The sequence below is a fragment of the Panulirus ornatus genome, chromosome 11, assembly GCF_036320965.1.
Source record: "Panulirus ornatus isolate Po-2019 chromosome 11, ASM3632096v1, whole genome shotgun sequence".
In the NCBI taxonomy this organism is placed as follows: domain Eukaryota; kingdom Metazoa; phylum Arthropoda; class Malacostraca; order Decapoda; family Palinuridae; genus Panulirus; species Panulirus ornatus.
The window spans coordinates 16,016,324-16,031,132 of NC_092234.1; the positions used below are offsets into that span (position 1 = coordinate 16,016,324).

Sequence of the window (14,809 nt, forward strand, 5' to 3'; positions counted from 1 at the left end):
CAAATATACATACCTACACAGCTTTCCATGGTTTACCCCAAACGCTTCACATGCCTTGATTCAATCCACTGACAGCACGTCAACCCCGGTATACCACATCGCTCCAATTCACTCTATTCCTTGCCCTCCTTTCACTCTCCTGCATGTTCAGGCCCCGATCACACAAAATCTTTTTCACTCCATCTTTCCACCTCCAATTTGGTCTCCCTCTTCTCCTCGTTCCCTCCACCTCCGACACATATATCCTCTTCGTCAATCTTTCCTCACTCATTCTCTCCATGTGACCAAACCATTTCAAAACACCCTCTTCTGCTCTCTCAACCACGCTCTTTTTATTTCCACACATCTCTCTTACCCTTACGTTACTTACTCGATCAAACCACCTCACACCATACATTGTCCTCAAACATCTCATTTCCAGCACATCCATCCTCCTGCGCACAACTCTATCCATAGTCCACGCCTCGCAACCATACAACATTGTTGGAACCACTATTCCTTCAAACATACCCATTTTTGCTTTCCGAGATAATGTTCTCGACTTCCACACATTCTTCAATGCTCCCAGAATTTTCGCCCCCTCCCCCACCCTATGATCCACTTCCGCTTCCATGTTTCCATCCGCTGCCAGATCCACTCCCAGATATCTAAAACACTTCACTTCCTCCAGTTTTTCTCCATTCAAACTCACCTCCCAATTGACTTGACCCTCAACCCTACTGTACCTAATAACCTTGCTCTTATTCACATTTACTCTTAACTTTCTTCTTTCACACACTTTACCAAACTCAGTCACCAGCTTCTGCAGTTTCTCACATGAATCAGCCACCAGTGCTGATATACAGCAGTAAAATCTAAGTGCAAGCATGACAGGAGGAAAAATAAAAGAAGCAGAGATGGTTAATTTTTGTTACATAACTGGAATTAAAACATAGACAGAATGAAGAATAAAGATGTGGGTAAGTTATATGGTGTAAAAAAAGAGAAGTGCATGGATGAAAGTCTTTTAAGATGTTAAGGTCATTTAGAATATATGGCAGATAATATGATAGACCTAAGGATACAGTACAATATAGATGAGGGTACAAAGACGAGAGGCAGACCATGGAAGAGATGGATATATTGAATGAGAACTGATTAGGGCTAGGAATATTTCAAATGGAAATGGAAGATTGGTGAATCTATGCAATGGAAGCAATACATAAATGGAAGAGATAGGAGTAAGAGTCTGGTCTTATTATAATTCAATTCAGTGTGTACAATAAAAAAGCAAAAGCAGTCTTATATGTGTGGGGATCCATGCATCACTTTAACACAGTGCATACAAAAGATGCTGCAGGGGTTGTATGCATCTGTTTCAACCACTTAAACTGAGAATGGACTGATGATAAAAGGCAGACAGTTCACTATCACTAGTGACAATGTAAATTAGAAATTTGAAGACTATAATCAAACCTACCTCTATCTTTCTAGCTTTTATGGTGGTCAAATTTACAGCCTCAACCTCACCCATTACTCAAGTTTCTCACTCAAGATACTATCTTTACTGCCATTCTCTGAACCATCTCTATTAGATCTTAATGTTACTTGGTCAGAAGATACAAGCCACAAACCATAATCAAGTAAGACTATTGCCTTCTTCAGAGCTTTAAAAACATCCTAAAAAACAAATATCTTATCTTCACACAATAAGAATCTCTTTTCTAAAGTACCCAACATGGCATGGATACACATGCTCCAAAAATTACAAAAGGAAGAGAATTCTACAGCTCCACTATATCTGAGGAAAGATGGATGCCATCATAACAGTCAATCCTCAAGTAGCTAGTCTCCACATATAAAGTACAAGAAGCAACCACAGATACAAGCCACATGTCTTAGCCTTAGTGGAAGGGATACACAGACAACTTACAAAAGCAGACTCACCCTAGTGGTAGGGATACACACAGACAACTTACAAAAGCAGACTCACCCTAGTGGTAGGGATACACACAGACAACTTACAAAAGCAGACTCATCCTAATGGTAGGGATACACACAGACAACTTACAAAAGCAGACTCTTCTGCAAAATTGGAACAAATCATCTTATTTTCTATACCTTTTTGCTGTTTCTCACCACAGTGAGGTAGCAGGAAGGACACAAGACTGAGCGTTGGAAGAATAATCCTATTTCAGCTCCATCCTTTATTACTATTCCAGTGAAGTAATAATACAGTAGGGAAGGATTTCTAACTCCTGTCTTCACCACTAAGTCATCTTTTATTTATGTCTTTTTCTTTCACACATGTTCACCATTTCCTGCATTAGCATGGTAACACCAAACATAAAAAGAAATAACCTCACTCACTTGCACCCATTCTAGCAGTTGTGTAAACTATTTTAAAACCAGAGCCCCCATCTATAATCAGGCATCATAGGCCTTTCTGTAGTTTCTCTTGAATGCTTCACCTGCTATGGTTTAGCTCAATGATGACATGTCATCCCCATCAAATTTTTAGTGTATGTGGGTAGGTCAGGCCATTCTTTTGTCTGTTTCCTTGCGCTACCTTGCTAACGCGGGAGACAAAGCCAAAGTATAATAATAGTAATAATAATAGTGGTTTTGATGCACGAGATCGGGTTATAGTGATGGGTGATTTGAATGCAAAGGTGAGTAATGTGGCAGTTGAGGGAATAATTGGTGTACATGGGGTGTTCAGTGTTGTAAATGGAAATGGTGAAGAGCTTGTAGATTTATGTGCTGAAAAAGGACTGGTGATTGGGAATACCTGGTTTAAAAAGCGAGATATACATAAGTATATGTATGTAAGTAGGAGAGATGGCCAGAGAGCGTTATTGGATTACGTGTTAATTGACAGGCACGTGAAAGAGAGACTTTTGGATGTTAATGTGCTGAGAGGTGCAACTGGAGGGATGTCTGATCATTATCTTGTGGAGGCTAAGGTGAAGAATTGTATGGGTTTTCAGAAAAGAAGAGTGAATGTTGGGGTGAATAGGGTGGTGAGAGTAAGTGAGCTTGGGAAGGAGACTTGTGTGAGGAAGTACCAGGAGAGACTGAGTACAAAATGGAAAAAGGTGAGAACAATGGAAGAAAGGGGAGTGGGGGAGGAATGGCATGTATTTAGGGAATCAGTGATGGATTGCGCAAAAGATGCTTGTGGCATGAGAAGAGTGGGAGGTGGGTTGATTAGAAAGGGTAGTGAGTGGTGGGATGAAGAAGTAAGATTATTAGTGAAAGAGAAGAGAGAGGCATTTGGACGATTTTTGCAGGGAAAAAATGCAATTGAGTGGGAGATGTATAAAAGAAAGAGACAGGAGGTCAAGAGAAAGGTGCAAGAGGTGAAAAAGAGGGCAAATGAGAGTTGGGGTGAGAGAGTATCATTAGATTTTAGGGAGGATAAAAAGATGTTCTGGAAGGAGGTAAATAAAGTGCGTAAGACAAAGGAGCAAATGGGAACTTCAGTGAAGGGCGCAAATGGGGAGGTGATAACAAGTAGTGGTGATGTGAGAAGGAGATGGAGTGAGTATTTTGAAGGTTTGTTAAATGTGTTTGATGATAGAGTGGCAGATATAGGGTGTTTTGGTCGAGGTGGTGTGCAAAGTGAGAGGGTTAGGGAAAATGATTTGGTAAACAGAGAAGAGGTAGTAAAAGCTTTGCGGAAGATGAAAGCCGGCAAGGCAGCAGGTTTGGATGGTATTGCAGTGGAATTTATTAAAAAAGGGGGTGACTGTATTACTGACTGGTTGGTAAGGTTATTTAATGTATGTATGACTCATGGTGAGGTGCCTCAGGATTGGTGGAATGCGTGCATAGTGCCATTGTACAAAGGCAAAGGGGATAAGAGTGAGTGCTCAAATTACAGAGGTATAAGTTTGTTGAGTATTCCTGGTAAATTATATGGGAGGGTATTGATTGAGAGGGTGAAGGCATGTACAGAGCATCAGATTGGGGAAGAGCAGTGTGGTTTCAGAAGTGGTAGAGGATGTGTGGATCAGGTTTTTGCTTTGAAGAATGTATGTGAGAAATACTTAGAAAAGCAAATGGATTTGTATGTAGCATTTATGGATCTGGAGAAGGCATATGATAGAGTTGATAGAGATGCTCTGTGGAAGGTATTAAGAGTATATGGTGTGGGAGGCAAGTTGTTAGAAGCAGTGAAAAGTTTTTATCGAGGATGTAAGGCATGTGTACGTGTAGGAAGAGAGGAAAGTGATTGGTTCTCAGTGAATGTAGGTTTGCGGCAGGGGTGTGTGATGTCTCCATGGTTGTTTAATTTGTTTATGGATGGGGTTGTTAGGGAGGTAAATGCAAGAGTTCTGGAAAGAGGGTCAAGTATGAAGTCTGTTGGGGATGAGAGAGCTTGGGAAGTGAGTCAGTTGTTGTTCGCTGATGATACAGCGCTGGTGGCTGATTCATGTGAGAAACTGCAGAAGCTGGTGACTGAGTTTGGTAAAGTGTGTGAAAGAAGAAAGTTAAGAGTAAATGTGAATAAGAGCAAGGTTATTAGGTACAGTAGGGTTGAGGGTCAAGTCAATTGGGAGATAAGTTTGAATGGAGCAAAACTGGAGGAAGTAAAGTGTTTTAGATATCTGGGAGTGGATCTGGCAGCGGATGGAACCATGGAAGCGGAAGTGGATCATAGGGTGGGGGAGGGGGCGAAAATCCTGGGAGCCTTGAAGAATGTTTGGAAGTCGAGAACATTATCTCGGAAAGCACAAATGGGTATGTTTGAAGGAATAGTGGTTCCAACAATGTTGTATGGTTGCGAGGCGTGGGCTATGGATAGAGTTGTGCGCAGGAGGATGGATGTGCTGGAAATGAGAAGTTTGAGGACAATGTGTGGTGTGAGGTGGTTTGATCGAGTAAGTAACGTAAGGGTAAGAGAGAAGTGTGGAAATAAAAAAAGCATGGTTGAGAGAGCAGAAGAGGGTGTTATGAAATGGTTTGGGCACATGGAGGGAATGAGTGAGGAAAGATTGACCAAGAGGATATATGTGTCGGAGGTGGAGGGAACGAGGAGAAGTGGGAGACCAAATTGGAGGTGGAAAGATGGAGTGAAAAAGACTTTGTGTGATCGGGGCCTGAACATGCAGGAGGGTGAAAGGAGGGCAAGGAATAGAGTGAATTGGATCGATGTGGTATACCAGGGTTGACGTGCTGTCAGTGGATTGAATCAGGGCATGTGAAGCGTCTGGGGTAAACCATGGAAAGCTGTGTAGGTATGCATATTTGCGTGTGTGGACGTATGTATATACATGTGTATGGGGGTGGGTTGGGCCATTTCTTTTGTCTGTTGCCTTGTGCTACCTCGCAAACGCGGGAGACAGCGAAAAAATAAATAAAAAATAATAATAATAATAATAATGATAATAATAATAACTAAATCTTACATACCACAAACTGGATCTAACATCAAACTGAGCATAACCTATGAACAGGAGTCTCCTGGTACTTAGCAAGCTTCCAGGACCTGAACTTGATACCCTGATTATGGAGTGAAAATTTACAACTGTTTCACTGACTTTTACAAAACGTGACTGACTGGCCCATGGAAGAAAGCTACTGGAATAAGTTGTTATTTTGTTAGACATTCTGCACCAGTCAAATTACTGATATCTAAAGACAAATGATAACATGAATATCCTTTTTATAATCTTATACTCAGTAAAGATGAACTAATCTTACCTTCATCTTTAAGCTCCCATAATCGCTTCAACATAATGGGTACAAGGTGCGTATTGTAATCCCTAAATGATGCTGCAATCTCTGGAATATCCATGGCTGCTGCAAGGAGACCTATAGCATAAGTGCGAAGAGGCTCTGGCCCTTTCTCCGCCCATGAAAAGAGTCGCATCACCGTTGTTTCTGACTCATTAAATACCTGTGAACAGTGTATGTCTGTACAATCCTGTAAATTTACTTAAAACTTTGATGCAATACAAATTTTCAGTAATAGCAATATATTTTATTTGAGCATCACAGAATAGTGTAATACCTACAAATAAAGTAACAGTTTTTAATACAAATGACTTCTTTCTATTCTTCAGTATAAACCAGCAAAAGAAACAAGCATTATGGTCACTCTTTTGGTTTATGTATGGACCAATATCAAGAAAATTCCTAAAATCAAACTGTAGAAAATCCTAATAGATTCAGCATAATCAAAAAGAAGTCCTGCCTTTAAAGAAAAGCAACCACACATTAGTTACAACATAATATGGCAGTTAACATCATCCCAATTTCTAAAACAATAATCTCTTCAATATACTATATGCCTGAGTTGATCCAGCATACGATGGTTAAAACTGTAAGTTTGAAAATTTAACAAACCAGGTTACTCTTACCAAGCTGCTGGCATATACATCTTACTCAAGAAACACAAACCAAGCCTCAAAATGGGATGATTAACCAGATGACATACTGACATGGAAAAGGAAATGGATATGGATAACTGAACAAAAGTACTATTACAAAAGCTACAATCAATGGGTCACCGATTACAGAAAGAGAAAATAAACTAACAAAAATCACGAAAGAAAAACTTGGACATACTGGGATTCTGTGATACATGAATGAAGAGAGAACACTGTATAAAGGCTATCTATCTATATCTCTGGGAACTCCCATCAAAGAGTTGGCCACAGCAAAAGGGTTACCACTTATTTCTGTACTTACATGCCTCCTTCACATACACCATTCCATGCATTCTTCCCCCATTTCTTTCCCTCCAGTACTCTTCCACTCTATTTCCCCATGTCACAAGTGGTCTTCATCTCGCATCAGCTCCTTTAATCAAACTATCATACAATCTTCTTGTAGACTCTCCATCTTGCATTCTTTCCACATGCTTAAACCATCTAAAAGTGTTATGTTTCATCCACTCTACCACTCCGCAATTCATTCCCTTTACATTATTGTCATACCAAATATCTCAAACACCTCCTCATTTCTTTATTCATTCCATCTAGTCATACCACACGCTCCTCTCAAATAGCTCATTTCCACAACCTGGATTCTTGACCTCTGTGACTCATTTGATGTCCATGTTTTGGCTGCATAGGTCAGGGTTGGGAATACAGTGCTGTCCCTTAATTCTTTTTTCACTTCCATCCTTACACCTGTACCCTTCATGACTATATTAAAGGACCCAACGACTCTTCTACCCTATACTGCACTCTCCCTTATCTCTCCTTTCATATCGTTAAACTAACCCAAGACAGCTCCTAAATACTAAAACCCTGTCACCTTTTCCAGTCTTTCTCACCCCATATCTATAACACAGTATACTTCCTTCTCTCACTCTACAGGACTTTGCAAAATCCATTTCCTTTCAAACACCTTTACTTTGCTTTTAATCACATTTAACTCCAATCCCCTAGGTATATACACATCATTAAACACAACCTTCTGACACTCCTCTTCACTCACAGCAGAAAACACAGTATCATCAGCAAACAGGCTTGTCACTAGCTACCATACCTCACCACCACACTCCTTTGCACCCCCTTTCTCTAGTTTTGCTTTCACCTCTCTTATCTCTCCATCCAGAAATAAGTTAAAAAGCCATATTGACATTAAACAGCCCTTCCCCATATCCATTAGTATACCAAAAATTCTCCTAAACTCTCCATCCACTCTTACACATGTATTTGCTCCTCTATAGAAGGCTTTCACACCATCCAACAGTTGTCTCCCAACTCCATATATCCCTAACACATACCATTCTACTTAACTCTGTCACATGCTTTCTCTAGAACCATAAAAGCTGCCTGCATGCCTGCAGCTTATCTTTCACTAGATACTTTTCCACCATCATTTTCACTACAAAACACTGATCCACACTTCCATTACCTTTCTGAGAATTCCCTTGCTCCTCACTTACTCTGCATTCAGTCACTTCCATCACCTGCTGTACTCACTTCCACTCCAGGTGCCTTTCCTATCTTCAACCTGATTATTGCCCTTTTTATGTCCCATACTGCTGTAGGCCCCTAAGCGCAAACTTTTTCTTCCATCTTCCATACCCCGATATATAACAACTGCTGCCTCACCTTCTCCCACATTCAACAGTTCATTGAAATAATTTCTTTATCTTCCTTTCACTTCCTCCTTTTGATCCAGCAAACTCCCTTTCTTCACTTCTCACATTTACATTTCCACCCTTTCCTCCACCTCTTTCCTTTTTCACCTCCTTCCAGAACAATATCTTATTTTCCCAACACTTTTCAATCACTTTTTTCCAAAATATTCATCTACTCTTTCTTTGCTTTCTTAATATTCTGCTTACACATCTTGTATTCTTCCCTCCTCCTACTCTGCTGATCATCCATTGGTACATTCCTTTTGAGCAATCTACCATAGGCTTTTTTTCTTCTCTTCCACAGCATTTTTTAATCTCGTCTTACATCTCAAAACCTTGTTTTCCACTACTATTCTGCATCTTTTAACAATCTTTCTCAAACATTTCAAAAACCATACATTTCCTCAATATGAATCTAAACTTGTCACCATCCTTCTTTCATACTCCTCCTCGCATCCTTTCCGATTCATCTTCTTACTTGCCTACACTTTTACCTCTCCATTCTCTACCCAGTCATCCCATTAACATTCAGAGCCATCACACTCAATTACTTGTCCCTTTTACTCCCCAACATAACTGATGGATTCCAGTGACACTTCTTATAAGGCACTTAGTGAACCTTGACAGGTCATTAGCAGAGGATAACTTCAACACTGTTTCCCAGAGGCAGCAGAGCTCAGACTGTCTAAAAAACTAAAACCTTAGCACACCTGAAGCGTTTGTCTGTTTTGAAAAACTATTACCCTGTTGGAGTTGGAAAACGCCTTGCCCTTCTATTCCAACCCTTAAGGTGTATTAATGAGTTCACCACGAAAAGGTAGGGTAAGACTTGGATACTTCAAAAAATTAAAGAGTATCCCTTTGAGACACTGAAATTCAACTCTTCTCAATTATCAAGCCTTTACTACAGTAGCAGCACCTCCTAACCTCACTGGTTACGATAATGCCACTTTGTGGTGATTAACACTTGCATTCTTAAAACAAACTGATGTCACTGCACTGAACGCCAGCATACCTGAGGAATGTCAAGGCCATAGAGCAAGTCTAACAGTAAACGGCAAGCTGCTGTGTTAAGATCAGTAGAATCCTGGGTTAAACCCAAGCTAGAGAAGTAATTTTCACGTAAGTAATGATTCACTAATTTTGTCACAAAATTGTCCTTTTTAAAGAGAGCACGTAGAATCTGTCCCAATGCACTCTCTGGCTCAGAAGTCACTGGATGACGGTCATCAAACGGATCTGGATCCTGAAAAAAAAGGAGATAAATGTCGTTAACTTGTCTCCATAACATAGCATCATAATCTTGCTCTTTGCATATATCAATGATGGATGAGAACTAATATCTTTATAAAGAGGGAAAGAGTTCTAGTTGATCAGAATTGACATATTTCTGTTAGGCATCAGGCAACAAGGTAGTGCTACCTGCTTTATATGTGGCAATACTGTAAACAATATTAATCAAATCGGATAATGTACACAGTAAACCAGACTTATAGCCAATAACGTGGTTGTAGGGACATGCTCTATGTATTTCCAGAAAGTAACTTTTCTACTCATGGACTTTATTTGGGTCATAAAATTATGATATGCTACTTGATAACCAATATAAAAGAGTATTAGGCATTCATACTTCCTTAAATACTGCCAACATAAATAGGCATCAAAAGGAGACAATAAAATGTTAAAACTTCTAAATTATATAACATTCTTTCAAATGAATGAACTTTGTTCTTATTTTCTGACCTTTTTTAAGAAGTTTATGGTTTCTCTTTCAAACAATTCACAAAGTTTGATGAGATGTGGCGTTGGGTCCTTAGAGGCAACTGACTGGTCCTCATCCCACTGAAGAAGGATCACTTGCAATTCTTGGACAATGTCACGATTTGAGCTTGGCATTTTGCTGAATTTATTTTCCTGTAGAAAAAACTGTTCATAAGATGATATTTAGGTACAATGCTTTTTATAATGCTCAGTGTTCTAATAAAGTATGTGCATATCAATTTACTATTTTCCATATGTATTTACTCTCCATGTAATTCTAGTGAACATACTCATATACCTTATTATCTATAAATCCATTCCATTATAAAGAATATCCTGGAGTAAGCAAACATATCATTTCTATGTCAGTTCAACAAGTCAAAACATATACTGATAAACATATCTGAGAAACTTTCAAATAGGTAAGCATTGTCATTCTACTGAGGTTATCATAAAAACAATTACAAACAACCTTAAAAGACCTGTATCCAGTATTTTTTTTTCTAGTCACACAAAGCATATCCTGAAGACTTCAAGCTGATTTATGGGTTAATCTTTACCCCCAGAGTTAAGTTTAAAACCAAGCTTTAGCGCTAAACTGTTCCTTTAAGCTGCAGTCCTGTATCATCATCACAAAAGCTCATAAAGTAGACGCATATTCGTGCAGCAAGTTCATACATTTTTCTAGAGAATGGTCTAAATTTTCTGACATTTACAAGAAAAGCTTTGATGCGTTCAGCCACATTTTTTATGTCGAAGGCTCTAGTCAAAGACAAAGGTCCACATCAAGGCTGGGCCTTAATTGAAATATAGAGAGGTTAATGAAAGGGAAAAATAAAAGACAAGGGAAAGTATTCATGAATTTTGGAGAAAGTAGAAATCCTGTCTTCTAAAATGTGCCAGGTCATGGTTGTTGGGAAAGACATAAAAGGGTAATGTTCCAAACCTTCAGGGTGTAGGGAAAAAATCAGTTGTTAAAATGGCCCATCCTTAAGTTGCCAACAACCACACAGTAATCATGTAATGCAACCATCTATTGAGTACTAAATAGTCTAGTAAGTGGTGGGACCACACAAGCAGCCCAATCTCAGAAGCTAACTTCTTTTACTAAGAGATATCCTTACTTTTCACCAGAGTACTCTGCAAACTTTTACATGCCTACTCATCTAATAAGACATTATCTCCAAGCACAAAACACGGCCCACACCTTCCATTTGTTTCCTTGAGTACATTATGATGAATTCTTACAACTGCTACAGACAGTAAACTTGAGAAAACTGTTACTTAATAGTTAAGATTTCTAAATATAATTATTTCATTTATGATTCAGTTGCTACAAACACCCTAATGTCTTCAGTCTGGCATTCTAAACTGCAACAATTCCATACCTCTATAAGAGTGGTTGTGCTCAATGAAATGGCACTTGTGTTTGTACAATTCATGGCACTATTGCTAAATGCAAAACAACAGTTAGAGCAAGGTCAGTCTATCTCAATAAGCTTGTGTATGAGTGGTATAAGTACTGCAACTTCTATGTTATCACCTATTTCTATCCAAGAAGGTATGACACAAGAGTAAGATGGTGGGGAAAGAAGACCAACAGAAATAGAAACTGTCTATAAAAGGGGTAAAAAGATTTTACTGGAATGCAAAGAGGAAAAAACAATGATGATAATGTTCTTAGTTGATTCTGACAGCCATCCTGAAAACTAAAGTATATCTTAGGGGTCCTAAACAATTTTACCCATTAACAATTCATCCGCGGTCACTTGCTGAAACATCCGTAAACCTAACCAAACCTATCCTAAGGTAGTTGACAAACTGTTGGTAGGGGCTGAAGTGTCAACCAACCAATCTCAGTCCCATGGTGGCTGTTTCACTTACTTATAACTCACATTTCCCTTTATCATCCAAATTGTACCTACTGATACTCATTAATTATCAGTAAGATAAATAGGTTTAGGTCCGGTTTAGCCCAGTACTGCCAGAAGCTTTGGATGGTGAGTGATTTTGTTCTGCAATACTTGCACAGCGTTAAAACGGTACAATAACAGTCACAAAGCATGAGCCAGAGTATTATGTTCTATCACATGATATAAAATATGGAAACAGTGGTGGGGTTATGTATATCAGGAAAAATTTAAGGTTACTTTATGTAATAGTAAAAACATCTGATTAAAGATTGAGAGAACCTACAAAAACCTAACCTAACCTCAAGCAGTATCCGAATGGCAGATACATACCAACATAATAATTAGTCTGTTACAAGGGAGCACATGGCCACCCAGTCTGTCATCTGTTTGTTAATACTAAACAGCAATTGCATGATGCTTAACAATGCATATGTCTGTTATATTTCTAATATATCAAATACTTTTAGACTGAGGTGAGCTGTCACTTTTAGTTATTTTTTTGACAATTTTGGAGCCTTGCTGCCTCTGTAAACACTGCACAGGAGTTGCCCTCTGCTAGTGACTTGTCATGGGTGAGGCACAAAAGGCAAAGAAGTGGCACTGAAGTCCACCAATTATGCTGAGGGTTAAAACATGAGAGCAACTGAGGGTGATGGCACTGAATGTGAAGACTGGTGAGAGTAAAAGGAGGGAGACTGTGGAGAGATTTAAAAGTTTTAGCATGGATGTGCTAGGGAATGGGGAAACTCAACCCTTGGGCAGGGTGGGTGGGTGGGTGGGTGGGTGGGTGTGTGTGTGTGTGTGTGTGTGTGTGTGTGTGTGTGTGTGTGTGTGTGTGTGTGTGGAGTGAATATGGAAATGATGAATGCAAGTTATGGGAGGGCATAGAAAGAGGTGTGGTATGAATGGGAACGAGTAAAAATTATCAGGGAAGAGGAAAAGAAGGATGTGCAATTCTGCTATCACCAAGAGTAAGGGAGGGTGTTACAGAGCATGGATGGAATGGAGCAAGAATAGTGCAGGTGAAAGGAAAGATTGGGATTGTGAAGTATGTGTGGATAGGTGTATATGCACCTGTGAATATGAAGACTGTACAAGGGAAGGATGAAATGAAGCTTTTCTGGAGAAATTTGAATAACTGTATAAAACAGTTTTGAGAATGACAGAAAGGAGGTCGTACTGGGTGATATGAACGCAAAGATGGGATGTGATGAAATTGGTGAGATAGTTGGTAAATGGGGAGTGCCTTGAGTAAATAAGAATGTAAATTATCTTGTGGATATTTGTGCTGAGAGAGGTGTATTCCTTTAAAACACCTTTTTTCAGGACAAGATGATCCACAAATATACATGGATGGGGAATGATGGAAGAGATCAAAAGCTTTGATTGACTATGTGGCAGTAGGTGAAAAATTGAGAAAGGTTGTACTAGATGCAAGAGTCATGAGAGGATTCTTTGGAGACTGACCATTTTGTGGTTCTTTTGGGGATGAGGATCAGGGAGAAGTGATGGTATAGTGTAAGGAAGATTGGAAAGGTAAAAGTGTTGACAAGTGAGAAGATGAATCAGAAAAAATGCAGAGAGGAGTATGAAAGGAAGATAAATGAAAGCTTAGATGGAAGTGCAGTGAATGTGTGAATGAGGTGTTTAAAATGTTTAAAGAAATACTATCAAAGGTTGCAGAATCAGCAGTTGGATACAAGGTAGTGAGATTCAGAAATAAAAAGGGGAGTGCATGGTGGATTGAAGAGATTTGAATTGCCATATAAAAGAAGAAAAAGGCATATGGTAGATTGTTCAACAGGAATGTACCAGTGGAAGTTCAGCAAATGAGGAGGGAAAAACACAATATATGTAAGTGAAATGTTAAGAAGTTGAGAGCAGAAAGCAAAGAAAGAATATATGAAGATTTGGGAAGGAAGTTAAGTTTTGGGATAATAAGAAACTATACTAGAAGGAGGTGAAAAGGGAAAGAGGTAGATGTAAGGGTGGAAATGCTGATGTGAGAAGTAAGGAAGGGGAGTTGCTGAATCAAAAGAAGGAAGTGAAATGAAGATGGAAGGAATATTTTGAAGAACTGATGAATGTAGGGAGGCAGCAGCTGTTACATGCATGGGTAAGTTGGATGGAAGGAAGAGAATACAAGAACAAGGGCCTATAGCAAAAAGGGAGGTAAGACGGGAATAATGAGGCTGAAGATAGGAAAGGCACCTGGAGTGGATGGGATTACAGATGAAATGCTGAAGCATGGAGGAGAAAGTGTGATACAGTGGATGCATCTTACATGTAATTTAGTGTGGAAACAGAAAGTTGTCCCTGGGGATTAGTGAAAGCATTGTTCCTTTATTCAAAGGAAAAGATGCTAAGGATGTATGTAGTAATTATATGGGACTAAATCTATTAAGTATACCAAGAAAAGTGTATGCAAGAACATTAACTGACAGAGTAATGGAAGTGACTGAACGCTGAATAAGTGAAGAGCAAGGGGGTTTCACGAAAGGTATGGGTTGTGTGGATCAGATTTTTGTGGTTAAATGAACATGGAAAAGTATTTAGCAAAAGGAAAGAAGTTGCATGCAGCTTTTATGGAACTGGAGAAAGCGTATGACAGAGTCGAGTGGAATGCTTTGTGGGATGTGTTAAGGCTATACAGCATAGGGGGACAACTGGATGGTATGAAAGCCTTCTATAGAGGAACAACTGCAAGTGTAAGAGTGGATAGAGAGCTGAGTGAAAGTCTTGGGATACTTATAGGTGTAAGGCAGGGCTTTGTGATGTCACCGTGTCTTTTTAAACTTGCCGTCAATGGACTGAACCAGGGCATGTGAAGTGTCTGGGATAAACTATGGAAAGGTCTGTGGGGCCTGGATGTGGAAAGGGAACTGTGGTTTTGTTGCATTACGCTTGACAGCTAGAGACTGAGTGTGATTAAATGTGGCCTTTTTTCCTGGCGCTACCTCGCTGAATGGGCGGATGCTGTCTCCTGTTTGGTGGGGTAGTGACAGGAATGGATGAAGGCAGCAAATATGATTATGTACATGTGTATAAATGT

At 39.4% G+C, this 14,809-nt stretch overlaps 1 protein-coding gene across 1 annotated transcript in view; it reads right to left on the reverse strand.

Moving 5' to 3' along the window:
• mahj (LisH and WD40 domain-containing protein mahjong) overlaps positions 1-14,809 on the reverse strand; it is a 212,913-nt gene that overhangs the window by 164,347 nt on the left and 33,757 nt on the right. Inside the window, exons 2-4 of the mRNA XM_071666225.1 lie at positions 9,827-9,997; positions 9,099-9,329; positions 5,689-5,884 (exon numbers count right to left, since the gene is read on the reverse strand). Coding sequence (XP_071522326.1) covers positions 5,689-5,884; positions 9,099-9,329; positions 9,827-9,997 — 598 coding nt within the window. The remainder of the gene's footprint in view (positions 1-5,688; positions 5,885-9,098; positions 9,330-9,826; positions 9,998-14,809) is intronic.